Source organism: Patagioenas fasciata, chromosome 2 (genome assembly GCF_037038585.1).
Source record: "Patagioenas fasciata isolate bPatFas1 chromosome 2, bPatFas1.hap1, whole genome shotgun sequence".
Classification (NCBI taxonomy): Eukaryota; Metazoa; Chordata; class Aves; order Columbiformes; family Columbidae; genus Patagioenas; species Patagioenas fasciata.
Window position 1 is genome coordinate 90817265 of NC_092521.1, and position 22907 is coordinate 90840171.

The 22907-nt window shown below is 39.3% G+C and overlaps 1 protein-coding gene across 4 annotated transcripts in view; it reads right to left on the reverse strand.

Moving 5' to 3' along the window:
• Positions 1-373: 373 nt before the first annotated feature.
• The window catches only part of ECI2 (enoyl-CoA delta isomerase 2), a 36166-nt gene continuing 13632 nt past the window's right edge, over positions 374-22907 (reverse strand). For 2 of the 4 annotated variants that reach the window (XM_065832122.2, XM_065832123.2), the window contains exons 2-10: positions 15362-15524; positions 13918-14016; positions 12069-12260; positions 11174-11243; positions 8796-8898; positions 7044-7164; positions 3911-4000; positions 1718-1861; positions 374-902 (exon numbers count right to left, since the gene is read on the reverse strand). In XM_065832122.2, the coding sequence (XP_065688194.1) occupies positions 747-902; positions 1718-1861; positions 3911-4000; positions 7044-7164; positions 8796-8898; positions 11174-11243; positions 12069-12260; positions 13918-14016; positions 15362-15524 (1138 nt within the window). In that variant the 3' untranslated portion in view covers positions 374-746. Of the gene's footprint in view, positions 903-1717; positions 1862-3910; positions 4001-7043; positions 7165-8795; positions 8899-11173; positions 11244-12068; positions 12261-13917; positions 14017-15361; positions 15525-19445; positions 19641-21032; positions 21173-22907 lie in introns of those variants that run through there. The other 2 variants (XM_071804541.1, XM_065832121.2) reach the window with 2 other exon arrangements.

Sequence of the window (22907 nt, forward strand, 5' to 3'; positions counted from 1 at the left end):
CTCCAAAATGGCTACTGTAAAAGATCATACTATCTCTAATGGATTTTTTTTTCCACAGAAAAAGGGCAATATATTTAAGAATAGAACCATAAAGCTCAGAACAAACATCTTTGCAAGTGTCTTTGAAAAGAAAAAAAAAAGAGAGATTTCTCCAATTAGAAAAGTCTCTCTCATTTTCTCCTAAGTCAGGCCAGATCTTTGATGCCATAGTCGCAATTATTCTCATGTAATAAATTCGTATGATGTACAAGGCAATGCTAATTCACGTTGGTCAAGTGAATACTTTTTACAAGACTATTTCATTAACACACCTCCAGGAACTACATTCCCTCCCACTGAGGATGTTTAAGAGAAGCAGTAAGAATCAGCACAATAGTAATTAAATAACTTTTATTTATTTTTTTATTACACAGTATTTCCTTCCCCACAGATTAATAAAAAAATTCATAAGACATTAAATGAAGAGCTATCAAAATACAGTGCTATTGAATCTGTTGCTCCTTTTGGAAGACAATCTGCTTTAGTATTATTCAGAAACATCACTGCTGCCTACAGAGTCGTGAACCATTTTTCCCCAACCTAAATATCCATAATGGATCCAAGGTACACAACATTTTTAACCCAGTACTCAGTACAGAAGTATGCCACATCAAAAGGTATAAGAATTACTATTTGAAGAGAAAGTTTATTAACAATAAAGGCAGATTAAGCTGTTGCCAGAAGGTGTATTATTCTACTGGTGAAGATCAGAGTTTTGATTTCTTCTGAAAGAAGGTGACAATAGCATTTATGCATTCATCAGACAACCACCTCTCCTTCAGGACTTCACACTCTTTACTGCTGACTGCATGGAGCTTCTCCTTTTCTACACTTCGGATGAGCTGCTTTGACACTGCCAAAGACTGGAGGAGAAAAGCAAGGAACATTAGGGGAAGTTATGCTTTCTGGATTTTCACGTGTCAGAAAATATCACAATAAACACATGGGAATTCAAACAGTCATATTAAGATTGTACTTTTTAGCTTTCAGTAAATCTTTTAGCTGGATGTAATTATTGCATCTGAGAGTGCTAATAAATTGGAGGAGGTTCATGGGAAGCAAAACAGCAGCCCACACCAAGTGCTCATAATCAAAGTAGATGGGCATAAGAAGCAAAATCTGCTCAACTGCCTGGAGTGTCAAATGCAACTTACATTATCAGCAGCTGACACAACTGTCTCCTATTGCCCAATGTAACATAATCCCATTGTGACTCAAGTAGTTTTGCAAAACCTAAACTAGTGAGCAGGATGACCCAATTCAGCAAAAAGTGAAGCCGTGCAGCATCATCTTGAGCATCCAGAGTGCACACAGTACAATTAATATTGCAGATCCAGTCATAAGGCTCTTAAACCTGAACTACTGCCAAAATAAAAACCTAAGGGAAAGCATCCAAAGCATGCACACAGAGACTGCAAGTGGATTAATTAGTTTTTAAGGCTTTTCAGACACAGAGTCTCAGTGCACAGGTGCACTGTCTTAGATTCAGCCAGGGTAGAAGAGAGGTAACTGTCTCACAGTAGCAGAGGGACAGGGACAGATCTGTACTTGAAGGAAAGTATATGGAGCCATGTTATTTCGACTAAGGATTAAGTGAAACCAAGAAACAAGATAGGTTGGACAGGAGGATTGGGAATGCTACATGCTTACAAGGAGGAGAAAAATGTTGAATACTGACATTTTTTGGGAGGCTTGCATAAGCTTCTAATCTTGCCCAAACTTCCTTCTGAAAAGTCCTGTCGGGGAAGACTTCAGTCACAAGTCCCTGGACACAGGCGTCTGCTGCAGTCAGCTTTTTATTGAAAAGCAAAACCTCATTTGCCTATATAAAGAAAAGTAGAAGGTGTCATTCAACAAGATGCAAGACTTGAGTAACCTGATAGGAAAAGTACAAGCTTCCAACTCACATTTATTTTACTCTTTTGCTCATTAATGTCTGCCCTCAGAAAGAAGCACAGAATCCCAGAACAGATGAGGCTGCAAGGGACCTCCAGACACTGTCTAGTTCAAAACCCCTGCTCAACAGGGTCAGCTGGACCAGGCTGCCCAGGACTGTGTCCTGTTGGGTTTTAAGTCTCTCCAGGATGAAGACGCTTGTCCAAGGATGAAGACTTCATGGCATCACTGCACAACTTTTTCCTGTGTTTCACCACCCTCACTATAATTTTTTTATTTTACATTCCGAAGGAACTGCTGGTGTTTCAATTGGTACTCCTTTCCTCTTGTCCTGTCACCCAGCACCACTGACAAGAATCTGTCTCTATCCTCTTTACACCCTCCCATCATGTTTTATAAACATTGGTAATACTCTCCAAGCTGCCTCTGCTCCAGTAGAAGCAGCCCCACACTCTCTCAGCCTCTTCTTGTATGTAATATGTTCCAGTGCCTTAATCATCCTTGTGGCTCCTTGCTGGGCCTTCTCTAGTACATCCATGTGCCTCTTGTAACTGGAGTACAGACTCAAACACAGCACCCACTGGTCTCACCAGGGTCAAGCAGGGTGGAAAGAATCATCTCCCTCAACCCGTGGGCCATGCTCCATCTAATGCCACCCAAGGACACTGTTGGTGGTCTTTCCTGTAAGCGTATGTTGCTGGCTCCTGGGCAGCTTGCTGTCCACCAGGACACACAGGTCTTTCTCTGCAAAGCTGCTTTCCAGCCAGTAAGCCCCCAGCATACACTGGTCTGTGGGATTACTTCTTCTCAAGTGCAGGACTTCGCCTTTTCCTTTGTTGAAATCTACAAGATTCTCCAATTCTCCAGCCTGTCCAGGTCCCTTTGAATAGCAACCCATCTGGTATATCAACACTTCCTCTCAATTTTGTATCATCTGCTGAGGGTACTCAGTCCCACCATCTGGGCCATGATGAAGAGGTTAAACAAGTATTAGACCCAGTATCAATCCCTGGGCTACAACACTAGTGACTGGCCTCCAGCCCCTCTTGTTCTCCATGAGTCTACATGTCTTTTTGAGCAGAGCTCCAAGGTTGCCATCTGGAATCACCTCATCATAAATGTGTTTGTTAACTTCCTCCGGTGACTTCCAGATTTCTAGAACGTGCACTGGTAGGCTATATCTCACTGAACAGACTACCCTTCACACTTTGATGTTCATGAAGCATTTGCTTTAGTCCTTACAGATTTAAAACCTGCTCAGAAAAATACAACATAATAATGCAGGCAATAATATCATAAGCATTTGAAACTCTCTAGATTTTTTTCTGTGGTATAATCAAAAGAAGCAGAAGGGAAGTTATGCCATCCTGAGAAAAGAAAATCTAGATTCTGCTGTGTCTCCCTTTTTCTTTTTTTTTAATTACTATTATTTAGGCTCCTTACTTCTGGAGTAGACAGAGAAAATAAGAGTATGGACGGAAGACCAACATATATTAGAACAAAACAGATAATACAAGAAGCCTGGCTGTAAATACATAAATGAATTGCTTCATGTTCACAATTGGAGGAATGGTTGACTACAGGTTTCCCACAGGGTTGGCAGAAGCCCTGCAACACTTGCTCCCTTGCCTGATAAAGGCAGCCTACCAACCCATCTCTTACAAGTGCTCTTTTCTTTAAACACTTCTTTACATCATTCCCTCTCATCTCTGGAAGAAAGATACAACCTTTCACCACATAGAAATTGTTTTAAGAATGTGGAGGAAGCCATGAGAAAGAAAAACCTTCACCAGCATCACAGTATTGCTCTAGAAGTGGTCACTACTCTATTAAGGTGCCTGTGCTAACACTGCCATTGCATTTTTTGATCTTTGGTTCTAAAGATGCAAACAGGAGCTTGCTTTGAGGACTCTTCCTGGGACTCCACTTGCTCTTACCAACACATAGGTTTCACATACAATGCAGACATTCTTACCTTGGCTAAGCCCATGATTTTTGGAAACAAATAAGAGGAACATCCTTCTGGGCTCTGTCCAAGTTGACTAAATGGGCAGTGAAATGTAGCCTAGGGAAAAAAAAAAAAAAAAGAACACGAACAAAACAAATCAAACTTCACAACAGAGCACAGGATTAAAGTACTATGATTTAGTTTTCATTTTAAAGTTTCTACTGTGACAGAGTTCACCAGAAATACAACTGAACTGTTACCATAATAGGCTTTAAACATCATCCAGTGACACCACTTCATTCTCTCAATGCACCCAAGAGCCGACTTTGTCTGTATAACTCAATTCCCTTATCATAACAACTCCATTGATGAAGTTCCCTTATTTTAATACAGTGCTCAGAGAAACTATTTTCTATGTGCATACAGAGAGGACGTTCATACATATCTGCCCTAATAGTTATGAAACATAGCCCACATAACGTAAGAGGCAAAGAGCATTTTGCTTTCTGAAGGCACACTAAGTTTATTCTGCTCCTGAAAAATTTAAGTAGCTGAATCTCCTTCCCTCAAATTTTATGCAAATTTAAAAAGAACCTGTGGCAGAAATGCACCATGAGATCACACAAAACAATACCCTAATTGCAAGGATAGAACTGAACTACAGAATTTTATGTTTTAACATCTCACATCAACTTTAAGCAAGGAAGACAAAATGCTTGCCTTTATTTCCATTTAAAAATATGAACTGATACACAAAATTGCCAGTGCAGCTTTCAGTTTAATAGAAGGTAATCCTCTCTCACTGCACTACAGATGGCCATACAGTAAGAAACACCAATGGACTTCCTAGCAAGAAAGTAACATTTATATAATTTAAGAAAGATTAGACAACATCTGCCAGGATCCAGGCTAATATTGGCAATGGTTAAGTAAGGGGAGATTAACTATACCGAGGTACAAACTAGTGCCCCATGAACTGGAGCAAAACCCAGTGCAGAAGGTAATGTCAACTGACTGCCCAAAACGCTGGCCTGTTGTCAGACTGGTCTGTGCAGTGTCCTGCCAACATGGCTGATAATGATCTGCTCTGGTAATACCTGGTTGAGAATAAAACCAGATCCCAGACCCAGCAAAGCTGGCCACTCCTGCTGTAGGTATTCAAGGCTCAAGGCACTCCAACCAAACTACTGGAGAATGTGAAATTAAGTAGTAAGTTGGATGAGAATGAGCTTACTGAATGGGAACTCACAAAGGGAGTAACAGAGAACAATCATTTCTGAGAAGCTTCAATAAACGTGAAGTTAACAGGAAAGTTCTCATGAAGACTAATCCAAGTGAAAAGGTAAGTTAGACCCTACAGAAATCCTCAAAGAACTGCTACCAAGGGCAAAAGCTAAAGCTGTCCCAGTACAGGTAGGAAGGTACTAACAGATTGTCCCAGCTAAATCATGAGCTTGTCACTGACTTTAAATACAAGTACACAGTGAAAACTACATCAGACAACTAAGTATAAAACTAATGTAAACACGCAGAGATTAGAAAAAATAGAAATACAAGGCAAAAATAAGATGCATTTACCAATGATTATGTTTACAACTGGTAAAAGGAAGTTGAAGTATGAATCTCAAACCATTCCAGAAAGCAGGATAATATTAACAGACCAAAACATAATGTTTATTTGGATTAAACTTCAACTAAATCTATATTAACTTACAACTGTAAGGAGATATTATGCTGAGGCAGAAGAGATTAGAATTCAAAATAATCTGAATAAAATAGAGAGGTATGAGTAAGAAGACTATTTAATATGGACAAGTTAAAGTTTGGCAGGAATAACCTTGTATACAGTATACAATACAGGACAGAAACAACTGTTAAACTGCCAACTTCACAATAAGGGATCCAGGTGCTATAGCAGATCACAACATGTAAATCAAAAAACACTGTGTGAAGTCAAAACAGAAATACAGCCCCCAGAATGTGGAGAAGTTCTGCTCTACCTTGCATCAGTAAGACATGATCTGGAGTCATGTGTCTAGTTTGTACCACCATGCTCAAAGAGACACAGAACAACTGGAAGGAGTCCAAAGGAACATGACTGCAGTCCACATGAGGCAAAACTGAATGAATTGCAGCTCTTTAGCTCAAAAAAATAAAGGATTGAGAGAGTGGATGTAAACCTAAGATATATTTAACAGTTTAAGTACACTGACGGCTACTGTAAGGGAGGATGAAAACAGTTGGTTCTTTCAATTCAGGAACAAGAAACAAGAGGTTCACCCTACAGCAAAAGTGATGAGATGGCAGGGAAGAAAGAGGGAGAACTCAACATTTTTTCTGATAAAATAAGAGATCTTGGAACTGGAATTGACTGAATAAATCATGCACATTATACAAGCATACGTCAGGAGTGACATGGTCCTAGCTAATCCTGTAACGAGGCAAGCAGAAGGAGTTGGTCCCTTGCAGCTCAGTTTTCCTAAGTCTCACAGTGACAAATCCAATCCAGCAGGGACTTTGAGGAAAAGTCTGACACAGTGCTGAAGCAGGAATCGAAGTACCACTCACCACAGACACTTCTGCAAGCAAAAGCTTGCCTAATGACCTTGAGTTAAATTCTGTATCTGTTTAACAACCTTATACAAATGAACAGCACAGAACATAAAAAATAAGCCATATAGTGGGATTCTGCACTATGCCTTAATATTGCTTTTGGTTATGTGTTTGGCAAGTTGCCTTAAAAGGAATCTTAAATTGAATAAACCAAAGCTTTTCCAAAGTTATCATGGAATACAGATTAGATAAAAATACTAGTCACTACACTTCCACTCCATTAATAAAGTTTTGCTCCCCCTCTCACACCTGAAAGGGGTCTTAGAACCATCATTTCACATCAGCTACTCTTTACCCACTGATCTAGCAAAGAGTTTCTCAACTGGAGTCAGTAACTTGATAACCATAATTACAGCAGGGAATTTGATGCACATTAACCACTGGCTGATGCACCCCTGTGCTGGTAATTGAGATAAGTGTTCCTTGACGTGATAGAAAAAGGCTTTACACTTGTGCGTTTTTTCCTGTCAGATTACCCCAAACCAAATAATATTTGCCACAGAAAGGCTTGAAGACCACCTCGGGATCAGCTGTGTAACATACTTACCCTGTCAGAAGCATAGACAATGTCACATAATCCAAGGAGTGTTACGCAGATTCCAACAGCTGGGCCATTCACCACTGCAACCAGTGGTTTAGGAAAGTCAATAAAATGGCTCACAAACTCTCTAGAGAAAAGGAAACCAGAATATAAGAGACACATCCTAGTCTTCTTCAGCAAATATAAACAACTTTCAAAACACATGATTAGATATTGCATAAGAAAACCCACGAGCTAGATTCTATGTAGCATATGTTTTTGTCCCTTTCCCAAACAAATTCTGACAAAGAAAATAAGAATTTTCTGGAATACCTGTATTTCCTTAGCAATGACAGCACAGCTTCCCTGGTTCCTGCAACCAGGTTACTAAAGTGCTGTTCTCTTCAGCTACAGTTACTGTACATGGCTCATTAGCAAGAACAGTCTCTTGCCCTGTCTCTCTGTCTGCCTGTGTACCCATCCCAGCTCCACCCATGGGATGATATCCACTCCCTTCACAGATTCTGTTCTGCGGCAAAGCCCCAGCAGGCACCAACACCATGATGCGACCACAACGCAAAATTCCCTTGTGCCATTCTGCCTGGATTTAAGAAACGGTGTTTTGTTTCATGTACCAGATACCTCTCCATCCAAGAAGTGCAAAATACATTCTCACAATATATTATTTTCCAGATGTGAACAGTGCTGTAAAAACTCCACTTTGTGGCATCTCTGTGCATCAGTTGCAATGAAGCACTGTCCCTGTGTAATAGCAACAGCACAGCAAATAGTCTCCTCACATGAGCAAGATGAAAGACCATAAAGCATACGTGAGGCTATCCATTGTGTTGAACACCCTAAAAAAATACTGCAGGCTAGAATGCTTGCCAGATACCACCAAATAAACATCTTTGCAACCGATTCAGACTGCATGATCATCACTTTGTAGAGGCAACTGTGATCCACAGACAGCTTGCCTAAGGAAAAGCTGCAAAACTGAGTACTTTACTTGCAGTTCATCTTTAACATACAAATCAAAAACATTGTTTGCTTTTCTGTGTGTTTTAGGTTTTCCATCAATTGCAAATGCTTGAGGAAGCAATCCAACTTGCAAGAATCTCTTAGATGTAATCATCACACACAGAAGAAAAAGAGAAGACAAAATCTGCTTAAATAGGGAAGAAAAAAACATGTTGTTTGTCCCCCCAAAAAAATTTCAGCCCCCATGTCTTATGATGCCCCAGATCTCCTTGGCCTCAGAAAAAAACAAAGTTAGTTTAACAGGTAGATTCAGACTTAAAGATGGAACCAAGATCTCAGAATTCCTAGGCAATTTTGAACAGGTTCCTTACACCTCATCTCTATTCAGAGAAGTCTGACAGTGAAGGTATTCTGGCATGTTCTGCTAGTGCAGACACTGTTGGGTATCAAAAAATCCACACATTTTTCACTGCAGCTTACCAACTATACAGTCAAAAACTCTTTTTTTCCATTATATATGCATGTACTTTGAGGACTAACAAATCAAGTCTTTAGCACCACTGTACATAAAAAGATCTATAATATTAATCTCACTTCCTCATTTATTTCACACAATCAATACCACTTCTACCACATGATCTTTGTGTTCATGCACATGGTGAGCCCTTGGACACAGTCACCTCCATGGACATATTGTAGCATAACTAGGTCCCTGCTGTCATGTTTTCTAACAATGCCTGCAAATTTTATTTTACCCATTACAGCAACTTATGCATATATGAAACCAAGATGCTCTACTTGAGTAATACTGCTCCATCTTCTGCCATCTTCTTCATTTCAGCAGGTTTGACGCCAGTAAAATTACTCAAATCATTTCCACTACTATAGTAGTCGCCATTTCCTGCAGAGAACACATATGAATAAATGCACCAATGGTTCCTGAGTAGGGAAGAGGAGCTTCCACTTATTACATTTACAAAATAATTTAAGTGTCCAACAGCACTAAGTAATTAGAGGGACTGTCTCAAAGTATACACATTACCTTAGAGGACATATATGGTTTAAAAATAAGTTTTGACTGACAATTCACTGAAAAACAACGGGTAAAAGGCCAAAGATTATTCAACTTGAAAGATCTAAGGAAAAAAAAGATTATTGTTTCTGTAACAGCGCCAGATAGGAAAATATTTATTGTATTTCTTTCCCTGCATACTTGTTCAGTTTTTTTTTTTTCTATCAATTCACGATCATCCACAAAGCAAGATGTAAGATTTTTTTTTTTAACAGGAACATGGAAATTTAAGTTTATGCATCTCCCTTCATCCCTCTTCAAGCTGATGAAGGCATCAAAAGTAGACAGAATAACCTATTTAACATGTGATAGAAGTTTCGTGGTTTTTATGACCAATTAAGGAAAAGGCTTTTCATTCTAAGGATAAGGCCGACAGCACTGCATTGAAATCACTGTACTGAAAGGTATAACCTTTAACAAGAAGCAGATAACCTGTTAGTAAACGTGTAAATCAGTTTGAGGCACCATCAAAAAAGCAAAGAGTATTTAGAAGCCAGAGTGCATAATCTCACAGAATGTCAGGGATTGAAAGGGACCTCAAAAGATCATCTAGTCCAATCTCCCTGTCGGAGCAGGAACACCCAGATGAGGCTACACAGGAATGTGTCCAAGCAGGTTTTGAATGTCTCCAGAGAAGGAGACTCCACAACCTCCCTGGGCAGCCTGTTCCAGCGCTCTGTCACCCTCACTGAGAAGAAGCTCCATTTCAAATTTAAGTGGAACCTCTTGTGTTCTAGCTTGCACCCACTGCCCCTTGTCCTATCACTGGTTGTCACCAAGAAGAGCCTGGCTCCACCCTTGTGACATTCACTCTTCATATATTCATAAACATTAATGAGGTCACCCCTCAGTCTCCTCCAAGCTAAAGAGACCCAGCTTCCTCAGCCTTTCCTCAATTTAATTGTCTAAGTCATCCTGTGTTCCATGAGGACACTGACAGAATGTGACCTTTCACTGGTTAGCGCATCTGTTACTTTACCCTGCAGTGTTCCTCCTAACTACATAAAATGGAACAGAATGGTTTGTGCAGGGGTATTTGCTATTTACTTTTAGCTTTACACGTGTTAGACATTCGAGTTGCGTGAACTACCCTTCTCATTTTGTAAGGGTTGTTGTGGCCAGTCATTGCTCCTGAGAGGAAATTCAGCATCCTGGGAATACAAGGTGTTGGTAAAGGAGACAATAGAGAAGAATATATGTGCAATTACCTCAGAAGTAATAAGTAAATGGGCTTAAGCCCAAATTCACTTTGTGTCCACACGACTTAGCTGCCAGCCAAAGCTTAAGCTTTATCTAATTTCCTAAAAGCACGTCTATCTGCAACAAGGACAGGTCAGGCAGGCAGCACCTGCTGTCAGAAGCTCTGTCCCTCCCGCCCACCCTTGCCGCTCTATCGTGCAGTCAGCGGAGATGGACCAAGAAGTCCTCTCGAGAATCCCAATGACATGTCCCCAGAGCTGCCAGGCTTCACAGGCAGTATGAGTTTGGGCTGCCCTTCCACACTGTTGCTACAGGCATCCAGCCGTGCACATCTGGTGAGTGGGATGTACACAGCTGGGCCAGGTTGCAGCTTGTTTGGCCAATCCTTTCCTACAGGGGCCACAGGAAAAAAAAAAAAAAGTCAATATAAAGCATTGGGATTTTTTCTGCTGATCATAGATAAATATGCAGTGTAAACTTTCTACAGGCCATACCAATGAAAGATCTGAGGGGCTTGTTTTTAGCATGTTCCAATGTATCACAGATGTAGAGAACACTGACTGAACCCACACCAACTCCACCAACAGTAGTGAAGACGCTGTGGAGCAGATAGCAGCTACTCAAAAGTAACAAAGCCCTTAGGAGTATTCCATGTCTATCTTCTCATCTCAGAAAGATGTTTTGATTTAACAGCAAGCTTGGTAGAGAATTTGAAGCACCACCTTGAACGAATTTTGCCAAAACACTTAGAAAATTTTTAGTCTGTACTGTCTGTACTAGAGGAAATAATTTCCTCGCTTACACAATTCTATCTTAGTCTAGATACAGGTAGATACTTCATGTCAGTACTGTACTTTGGCATAATATAAAACAAATCTAAGAGAAGCAATATGAAGTGTGGTACCAGTAATAACTGCAATGGCAGAATCATCTTTTCCAGCTTCTTCAAGCGCTTTAATAATTTCTCTGTACATCTGCGTAATAGGAAAATCAACAAAGTACAAATGTGATGCTGCAAAATATCAGAAAAAGAGGATTCACACTGACAACAAGGAACGTGACAGACAGATTAACTATGGTCCTTTTAAGTACGAAAAAAATTGCATCCACAGAAAGTTAAGTATTACATGTGACGTATTTCTGATCATAAAGACACATGCTTGCACTACTCCAGACTTCCAATGGAAACCTAAGGGACAAATCAATGTCCTTTGGAAAACAGAGATTAACTGGAAAACTCTGGTTTTAAAACCTGAGAAGCAGTTTAAGTGGACAATATAATATACTAAAGAATCAGCAGCAGTGGGGTGAAGTCCCTGTTCTGGTATCTTTGCAGTTGTGAAACAGCGTGATCACATTTCCAACTGGATGGACTTCCTCATGAAGACAGTTGTGGGATCTGGGAGCCTATCTAGACATCTATGCAACCATGCTGAGTCAAAGCAGGCAGCACACGTGCTTTGTTATACATAAGACTACAGTCAAATCTTGTATCCACAAAGCGGGCTGCTCTTCCTGTAGCTTGTCACTTTAGTGCAGACCATAGTCCTACAAGAAGTTTGGAAAAAAAAATACATGGAAAAGACGAATCTGTAAAACTTTAGCTGAATGGTTTCATTTTGTATTGGATATTTATTCCTTAGGTTGTCATTGGAGTCAAGATACTAACCCCTCATAAAATTCAGACCACCACACTTCAGTCAGTTCTGCTAAACCTGTAATAATGATTCTTTAAAAATTTCAGTAGTTTACCCAGGAAGGAAAAAAAATCACTAAACCTCCCAAGTTATTTTCTTTACCTTATGGTTGATGGCATTTTTCTTATCAGGTCGGTTAAACATGATTTTTGTGATATTGTTTTTGGTGGTAACTATTATTGTTTCATAGCCACCAAGTCTGTTCTCTTCTGGAGAAGCATCCTTGTGCTGGCCAGCAGATTCTGCAGAGACCAGACCTGAGACAAGTTCAGTATATTTCTCTCTGGCATCATCCTGTAACGGAAGAAAAAAAAATTACACAAGATTATCAAAGGCTGAAATGGACATCAGTCAGTTATGCTAATCATAAAACTGGTACCTGAGAGGGGAAGAAAAAGGGCAGTCTGTGCTTCAAGACAAAAGTCTTAATTAGAAAGCATTCTAACTAGGATGAGAAGAGGGATATGCTGTACTTAAACACTGCACATCATGCTTAAAGTCATCTGGAAAGCAGCAGCAATGGATCTGCACAGCGCATAGATGGTGAGATGACATTTACTTTGCTGGAGAAGTGTCCCCATCCACACTTAAGATTATCAGAAAGACCTTTGTCATATACCCAGCATTTACACCTTTCTACAGGTCCTTTGTTTCTGCTTTCCAGCTGGACATTTCTCCAGAGAAATAAAACTTCTTATTTTAGAACATGTGTTGCTGAAAGTAAGGGTGCTGAAATGGGCCTATGGCATTTTAAAATTGCTTGGAGGCACAAACATGACACACGAAAGCCTGAAGAATCCTGTTGCCCTATTTCTACAGTGAGAGGTGATTTACAAGAACTTTAAGTCCTGGGTTGCTACAACCTATTTTCTTGAAAGAATAATATAATTCGAACAATTCTAGAATTCATAATCTGTGGCACATGAAATTGCCTATTCCCTCTTCATTATAACTTCAGGAGCAGATTCTTTTCCTTAAGTGTTTCTTGGCTATTCCTAAAAGCTGCAAAGCAATCTCAAAAACAAAAACCCAACACCAACAAAACCAACACAACCCACTAAAACCCAACAAAAAACTCGAACAAAATAACACAACACAAACACCAAAACATGCTACAAAACTTCAGAGCAGCACATGAATAGGTTATGTTCATTAAATTATGCAAGCATGTTTTCTTTTAAAAGAAAAAAAAAAATGCAAAAACCCCTCTGTATTGCATAATATCTTTGACTGACCTCAGAAACTACTCCTGAACAGCAGGCCTAATCCAGCAGCGACACAGCCAGTTTGTAAAGCTTATGTTTTCTTCATTTAATAGTAGCTGAAAAAACTGTGTTAGCTTTATGCCATGTCAGACTTACTACAGTCTGCGTGAAAAAAGAACGTTTATGTATCTTTGCGTCTATAGTCTTCCTGCTCATTTCACTTGAAGTAAAGACTTCTCTAAAGGTTATGAAATGTATTAAAGATGTCAAGACGTACTAAGAAAAGAATGAAGAGAGGCTCTCAATACACCATGTTTTCCTAATCTTTTAGTCAGTGGCATGAGATCAACTTCTTAAACTGACAAAGTTATCAATGTGCTGGATTCACAGATTTGCACTTTGTTGTAAGAACTGAGAAGCTCAACTCATTTCTCTTAAAGGGAAGAACAGAATAGAACATCGTGTGAAAAGCACTATTTTTATTGAAAGTCAACACATATGTTAGATATACTGGTACAAGGCTGGTAGTAACAATGTAGAACTAGGCTTACACAGTAAAAAAAAATAAACCCTCCAAACACTGAAGCAATGAAATGAGTGTAGAATACAGTGCAAAACATTTTGGTGTCTGAAGCAGAGTCACTCAACTAGCATATATTAGGTTTAGACATCATTCACTTACAGACCAGGCATTTCAAGGTACAGTAATCTACAAAGTATTTAAGTGCAATTATAGGTATTGTCACCTGAGACAAATTGCCAAGAGAATTCCATGCATCCCACTTCGCTTTCTTGACAAAGTCCAGCATACCTGGTTTTGGAGAATTGCAGGGACCTTCAGTAGCCTAAAAAGAGAGTGAAATAAACCTACTTAAACCTTTGTTTAAAGTTCAGATGCCTTGGTAGAAACAAGGATGACTGTTAGGAATATTTATCTGACCAGGATACAGAATTCAAGTCTTGAGAAAGAAGGACTAGCTAGTGGTTGGGTAATATTCGGACAGTTCACATACAATGCCTGCTTTTCCAAATATCTGGTGTTGGGCTTTCAGAAGCACCTAACCAATGAGAGACACTAGTTTCCAAAACGTTTGTGCATGTTATGTACCGCTATCTCAAAAATTGTGGAAGTTTTATACTTCAAAAAGACTTGCAAGCTGTGTGAACAAATAAACATTGTGCAGGATTTATTAAACTGGATTTTACTTCCAGGCTGGTCCTACTATGAACAAGGGCATTGGACCAGTTGAACCGCAAGAGTCTGAGCTATCCTGAAGATTTCTATGATCAGTTTTCCTGAAGTGCACTACTGGAGAGAAATAGTTCAAGTGGGAGAATAAATAATATATTTAGGAGCTCATTATTATTAATTAGTAAAACCAGCTGGAACAGGCAGCTATAGAAGTTTTTATTTAAAGGAGCAATTGATTGCCTTCTTCAATATAACAAGCCACAGCCTGTACTGACCCAGCAGCCTATCTTGATCCACAAATACTTCCCCAAATACCAGTACAAACACCACAACAGACTTGCAGCTTTTACTACAAAGGTGTCTTTCCATGGTGTAGTAGAGAATAACCTTCACTCAAAGTGTGGAGGGAGAGTTCCTTGAATTAAAAAGACTACAGTGACCATGGAAAAAAAAACCAAACCAAAACTAAACAAACAAACACAAAAACCACCCAAAACACACACAACAAACTCCTCCCCCCCAAACCCCCAAATACACACACACAAAGAAACAAAAAAAAAAAAAAACACAAAAAACCATACAGAAATCAACTTTCAAATGTCAACGCCACTATATTATTGGCCCAGCTGACTGACTACAGGTACAGATACAACAAACTTAAGAGGAAGCATGTGGCATACTCTTTTTTTCCTAGGCATAAGCCATTTTCCAGACCTTCATCAATATATGCTGTATTATATGGAAGGCATCACACAACTGATGTAAATTTGCTCCGTTTCTTAAAATAAAGTTTTCTATTCAAAATATGATTTAAGATGAAACAGGTTGGCTTCCTTCAGAATTCAGGTAGGGTTTAAAGGGATGGCATTTCAAGAATGGAATTTGAGCATTTGAAATCAAGAGCTTGTTAAGGCATGATACATTTCAAGTAAATATTTTACAGGTCCATCCCCTCAGATCATAAATGCCCCTTATGAAACAAAATAAGTCAAGCCTACCTGTTTAAACAAAGCGTAGAGCTTCAACTTGGTTTCATTCCCAGGATCCTTTTTCAAAAGCTTCAGTTGCTCTTGAGCCTTTTCAAAGTCTTTCTGGCTGACTTGCACGGTGGCTGCAGTCATGTGCAGGTGAATTGCTGGAATGCAAACAGCTTGTGCTCGCCTGTTAGGAAGTGGAGAAAAAAAAGTCCCATTGCTTGGTTTTTGTGTAAGACTAGAGGAGAAACAAATATGCTGCTTTCTAAAGACATTAAATATTTGTACCTGAGCTGATCAAAGTAACAACAATGAAAAACAGGATGCTAAGAATTACAAGAAAGTTGCTTCAGAAGTTTGCTTTAGCTGCAATGTAAATAACCTTTGGAGAATAAGACAGTCTCTCTCTCTAGTACATAAAGTCCTAGACTTAATGCTGCTAGAGGACAAAGAAACTATGCAGTAATATACCAGATCATCATATATAGACTACTAAATGGCGGCAGTGGTAAAATAACGTTTTGCTCTTCCTGGAATAAATCAGAGCCCTACAGGTCCTGTCCATGACAAACGAGAAACACAGAACATTTTTATTAATGGTTTAAATCTCTGTATGCGACTTTAGCAGCTTTGTATGTCTACGAATTAAAATCAGTATGCAGCCTATTTTTTGTGATCTTCCTGTGGGACTACGGTGGGTCCTTGGATTCCGTGATGGATGGCATGGGAACAGAAATTAGCCTTGAAGATATTAAGGACTACCCATGAGAAAGATGGGACTAAAAGAGTAACATCGATGAAAGCAAAGTGAGCCAATGAGATGTTACTGCTGTAACTTGTAACCAATGAAGAGACACATGAATTGGTAAAACTGTATAAAAATGTACTTGTGGCAATAAATGGCATCTACTACTTTCATCCTGAAAGAACTTGGTCTATGTCATTTGTCCGTTTCAACCATGATATCTTTCCAAGTTTATTGTGCTTCTATCTAGAAACACTTTGATCTGAAAGCCTTGTTCTCCAATCAGGGCAACATAAGTGAAGGCTAATTTCAAAATGTACTTTGGAAATGGACTGGCTGTAAAATAGCCTGCAGACACTTGAAAAAAAAGAGGTGACCAAAATATACTGGAAGAAGTCCCCAGAAAAATAGGTAATTCCACTAAAAAAAAAAAACAACAAAAAATCCAAACAAACAAACAAAACCAAAACAAACAAAAATACAAACAAAAAAAACCCCAAACCAACCAACAACAACAACAAAAAAACCCACACAAAAAAACCCAAAACCAAAACGAAAAGACCCAAACAAACAAACAAAAAACCATATCAACCAACCAAACGCAAACTCCGCTTCAGAGAACCAAACCCAACCCTATCATGTTAGTATAAGCAGATTTACTTCAACCAAGTTTGGAATCAAAAGCCAAGAAGTGTAATAATTTTGAGTTGTTACAATAGGGCAAAAGTATCCTGTCTCAGCTTTCTTTGGTTAAATTGCAATATATATTAAATATTTACTATTTTTAAAACGTTAGCAGTTTATATATCAGTGTTTCTTCTCTATTTTAGTAAAAGAACAACAAAAGCCCCCAACTTTCCCCGTTCTAACTTAGACAGAGCTGTCATGTTAGAACATCATATATGATAGATTTCATAATCAGTCACACTTGAAAAATTAATATTTGTCTTAAATGCTGTCTGATAGAATGTCTAACCATTAATTTAATCAGTTAACATTTCAGTTACAGAACCAGCATTTAAAAATCATGCCTAACATGCAAATTCTGCCTTTTTATAAACACCTAATGAGAATTGTAGGGAAATTCTACTGCCTACTTTGAAAACATCCTCATTGCTCTTATTTCTTAAATAAGATTTATTTTCTGTTGCAAGCGTAAAAGTTGCAGGCAAGAAGTGTAAAGATGTCAACTGTATCCAATTAATTTTATTACTCTTTCATTTCATGCAGATAAAAGGTGTTAGCTGTCTTGTAAAAATGTTTGTAAGTTCTACTGGGTTTATGTCCTATTACAGCTCTTCTATATTAATAAAATCTAAGCTCCTGGTATTTTGGGGCTACCGAGTTTGAATGACAGAAAGTGCAATAATATTTTCTGTTACATAAAGAATTTTTTTCCAAAAGAAAGAATTCCAGAATCTGCTTCAAAATCTTACTCTAGTAAATAGAAATCTATCCAAACAATACAGACTAGAATAGGCTACCAAAAAAGGCTGCAGGAATATAAAATTTTCTTTCTAAAATTGATCAGCTGTAGGCCTTTGCTACCATAGCAGTACATCCAGACACATGTGGGTTAACCACCTGCCAGTTTAACTAATATACTGTGTCAGAGTTTAACAAGTTTATCCCTTAAACCAACTGGGAGGCTATTCACCCAATTTGTAAACTTCACCTCCAGCATCAGTAAAAGTCCTTTGACAGGAAAAAAAGTGTACCTAAACGGATACAGGTACAAGTTCTTTAGTACTAATTTTTTTTTTATTAGTCTCTCCTTGAGGCACAGAACATGATGCACACTTTCATATCCTACCCCTAAACAGGTTTTTAAAGTCACATTTACAGGAAGAAGAAAATGAGAGTGTAGGAAGACTAGTGGTTTCTTTCTGTTTGGGTTTTTTTTTCCCTCCAATTTTGCTAACCAGCTTTGGAGCTACTTGAATGCTGCTGTTCCCAAGATGATCTGTGTATCTGGTACATTTCTTTTTTTTTCAGCCAGTCTAAGCAGTTACTACACTGAAGTGGACTCAATGCTTAAATAGAGAAATTTGGGGTTACAACATGTTTGACAATCTGTACTTCACCCCAGCTTGCTATGGTCAATATTATAAAGAGGCTTTAAGAATCTCTTTCATATATAATTTGATATGGATCATAAATTAACAGGAAGTGAGGATGGGCAGCGGAGGAGAGGGGAATGCCATAGTAGCCAGTCTGATGGGATGTCCACACCTATATTCAGGGTTAAGGGGTTTTGGCATTTAGCAGGTCATATGTTCTCTTCCTCATTAAGGATGCAAAGTTGACAAGTTAGAAGAGGATGAGAAAACAATTATGTAAATTAAAAACAAACAAACAAACCATACACACAACTCTCTGGGGAAAAGCAGAAGGATCTTTCAGTATGTCCAGAGTTAGAGCTACTTTCCTTGCTGTTTGGTTATATCCAGTTTTACTTCTTAGCTCCAAAAAATGTTTGGGTAAAATACATTACTTCTCCACTTCAAATACTCCATCTTTCATTCTTTTCCTCCCTCCCTACTGCTTTGTAATAGGAGATTGTACAACTTCATCGTTGATTGAAATCTAGAGCTTATAAGAAAAGGCCTCATTTCTTTAGTTCTTCCTTACTGCTTGTAGCTCAGCTCTCTGCAGGATATCTATGATTCACTCCTTTCTCTCTGCCTTCTGATCTCAGAGGACATTTACTATACATTACTCACGATTACTAGTTCAGAACTAGCTGACTGCTACTATCTCTCTATTAAAATAACAAAGGATGAAAACTCAAAGGAAAAATGAAGGCATTTCACAATTTATTCACCTTCAGCAGGACCTCATTCTTCAGAGATACAAGACTAGAAGGAGCAGAGCTCCTTGACCCCAAGTAGATTACATAAAGAGTGAGGAGATGACTCACCACCTGTCAGCACAGCAATAGCACTGCAGTCCCTGGGACCACACAGTGACACGACCCCAAAGACTGAGGAGCAGGAGAGGCTGCTGCAGCCCACTACGGGGAGGACTTACTCCCTCCATCTACTGCTCCCTTGTTGTGACACTGAATCCTTCTTAACTCCTTCACTGAGAAAATCCATGCCTCATTTTAGCGGCCTCATTGAAACCACACAGGGCAGGCTGAGAACCTGGGACCTGACCTACAAATTACTGGTGTTAAACCTGCACTTGTTTCAGTTCAAGCAGAAAAGAAGCCTAAGAAAAGCAATCAAACCCCCTCTGCATTCCCGCTTCTCATCCACTCACTGCAACAAAGTTAAATGATTTCCTTCACAAAGCTTACTCCCTTTATTGCCCTGCACCTTGCAGGCAATTAGCTGCCACTGTCCCACTGCTACAAATTACCTTCGTTGTACTGGCACCTCTGGAAGACTCTTGTGGGCCCAGCAACCTCCCCCAGCTGGGTAAAAAATACAGCTCCCATCAGAGAGAGAGAAGCAAGAGGAGTCACAGCTTGGCAGAGCAGCCACAAAGTCCACGACAAATGCCTGTGCACTCCCGCAAGATCATTCACTGGGTACTTCACAAGCTGTACACACTCTGAAAAAAAGAAATAAAACCTGATCATCACTACCTGAAACATCCAGGCTGATGATTCCCTTGCCTTGGACATCTCTCTGTTCCTATTCAGTCATTCTAGGTATAATATCTTGCAAGACCATCCTATGCACTCTACCTGTTCACATAAATGCCTCTTTCCCTGATAAACACTCAAACATAAGGCTTTTATTAATAATTATTAATAATTACAATTACACTGAAACAAGTTTCTCACTGTTTAGCAAAGATTGCAAAGCCTGTTAAAGACAGAGCCCCTTATGACAGCATCATTGTCGCTTGTATCAGGACTTTTATAGAGTTAAAAACCCCCATTTTTTGTAAAAGGATGCCTGCTCACTTTCTAACTTTTAAAGCAACTTAGCAGCTTCCTCATTAAGACAAACAGAAGCCAAAAGATCTTTTTGCACATGAAACATCAGACATGCTCAGCAAAAGAAAGGGATGGATACACCTGAACTCCATCTTCCATTTACTTAACAAAGGTTTTCTTTTAAACACTAGTGGGTCCTGGGGAAATAAAGCACAGACAAAAGCAGTTAAAAACCCTATTAGGATTAAAAGCAGCGGGTGGTGCTAGAAACACATGTGTTTAAAACTCCTGATAGAACTGAAAATGTTCATTTCATATTATTGTAACTAGCCTTAGAGAGACAAGGAAGAAAAAAAGAATAGGAAATTTTATCAGACAGAAATCAGCAGTACATTAAACTGCCACCTGGATGAATCCTGGAATGTACACTTAATAGAAGATGTGGATATCTTTTGTGCATTATGTGTAATACTTCATACGCATATGAGATCTCTTCTTTGCCATGATTGCTATCTCAAGGTGCTGTGATCTTTTATGCTGCTCTTTCCACACATTCCTCATGCAGAACAGTGAGCAGCACAGTACCCAGCCCTCGTCACTTCACATAGACCTGGGTATTACAGCATCATAAAGTGGAAATATTTCTGCTCATGTTCTTTCCACCTGAAGAGAAAATGAAATAAAACCCTTTCTTGCTGCTGCTACTGTAGAAAGGGTTGTATGGTTGTGTTGGGGTTTTTCGTTAGGATACAAAGCAATCAGTTCCCACAAACTTCAAGTCACCAAGTGTTTGGTTATAACCTGAAACAAGCTTCTGATTATGTGCATCTCCAGAGTCCTTGCAAAGAGGAGACAGCACACAATGCCCATCACAGTTTCCGAGGCACCAGCCAGAGTCCCAACTGTTCTACAAGGTTCAGGTCAAAACTTAATCCTAAGTGCTTCACCTGATCTGCTCCAGCACAGGCAACTACTGCTTTGGGAGGCTGCTCCAAAATCAAGCAGGGGAGCCACCAAATGAGACCTCCTTACTTCCCTGTCCTCCTACTGTTGGGACTCACACAGCAAGAGTGGAGGAACCACGAGCCCTCTGCGGTGGGGTGCCCAGGGTAGTCCTTGCTGCTGGCATCTGGTCATGGAGTATTCCTGCTCTGAGCAGTCTCAGGCTTCAGTCCCCACTTTCAGTAGCGCCTCTCCCATTTTGATCCTCCCTCAAAATTATCCTGATTTTCCTTCCTGCAGGAGAAAGAAAGGGATCTGGAGGAGGAATAGCAACCTTTGATCATTAGTTGAGCTACATCAAGGGACACAGGAGCAGAGCTGGTGGAAAAAGGTTGCCACTCTTGGCAACTGCAGCAACTGTTAGGAAATAAGGCATGTGAGGAGAACAGAAACCAGTATTTAAACTGTAACTGATGAGGAAATAAGTGGGCCATCTGGAAAAAGAAATTCAACCAGAGACACTGACTTCTCTTATTTTTTCCCCCAAGACATTATACCAGATTCTCTAAAAAGATGACCAAAAAAAGGAAAAAGAAAGGTTGATAACCAAATAATGACAATGAGCAAAGCATTGGCAGTACCCCTATTTCATAATTTTCTTGGTAACTAGGAAAATAACGCTAGTATTTTCCATATTCACCTGAAGTATTTATTGTATGCAATGAATTTAAAGTTTTACTTCACTTTATTTTGCTGACTGCTACTGTCTATGCTGTTAATATAAAAATTATTAGAAATTTTAATCTGCAGGTTGCCCAAATCACCATTCATCTGGTGATACACTACTGAACCCACACAGATATTTACCTAAACAACAATGTAACATTAACGATTCATACTTTTTCACATAGTCCAAGTACTTACACAACAATATAAGAGCTTTCCCAGTACAGCTGAAGGTGGAGAGAGCTTACGTCAAATTTCTGCCATACATTCAGTCCTGCAGTTTTTCTCTCCATACAAGCTATCTTGGCCTGAGCTGAGAAGAGGTACCTGACAGCACTAAAACAAACTGAGTGGCTTGTGGTATGTCTGGAGTGATTTCTCCTTTCCTGTTTGGAGAAAATAGGAGTGGTATGTGGGGGGTGGATGGTTAATTAATTCTGGGCAGAGGTTCTTCTGCCTGTAGAAGCAAAGCAATTCCCTCTTTCCTTATGCCATCCTGTTACAGGCTTCTCCCAAAGAACTTCATATCATTTGACTATACTCACTATTTCTTGTCATATATTCTTTTCAGGTTGTTTTTTACCCCCTGCAGAATTACTTTGGTTTTTATGAGTGTCTATCAAATGAATATGATGTCTGTTACAATACCTTGTCAGACTTATAGGTGGGAAGCCATTCAAACATATTTTCTTACAAATAGGAGTTGTGAAGTAGGCAGTGACAGTACTAAAGAAACCTCAGCTTGACAGTTCTTACACTACTAAAGTCAAATTACTTCAGCTGCTAATTTCTAGTCCTGTCATTTCATGTTTCTTCTCTTGTAGTGGGAAATGTGGAGTAACCATATTTGACATATGAACACCTTTCCTTTGCAACTTCAGTAATCTTTAAAAAGCCTGTGTCTGCTTCCACAACTCTCCCATGTGAAAACTTTCACTCCCCTCATTTGTATGCACCTCTTGCAAGATCCTCTGCCATTAATTAAAACAACTCAGACCATGGGCAGATGAAATTCAGCCTTTATTCACAAGATGGAGAAGCAGAGACTGCCTCCAACAATTTCTGTCTGTTCATATTTCAGTGACTGATACATTTTCTAATATCTAGCGACTACAAAAAAAGGAAACATGGTTAAATAATTGAGCTGCGCCTTCGAGTTAAACCAAACCCCCACACTTTTCATGACAGCAACTCTTGCACCTTACAATCAACAAGTCAACTACCTTGGGGTAACTATTGCAGGCAAAGCAGTCTGTACTTTCCTTGGA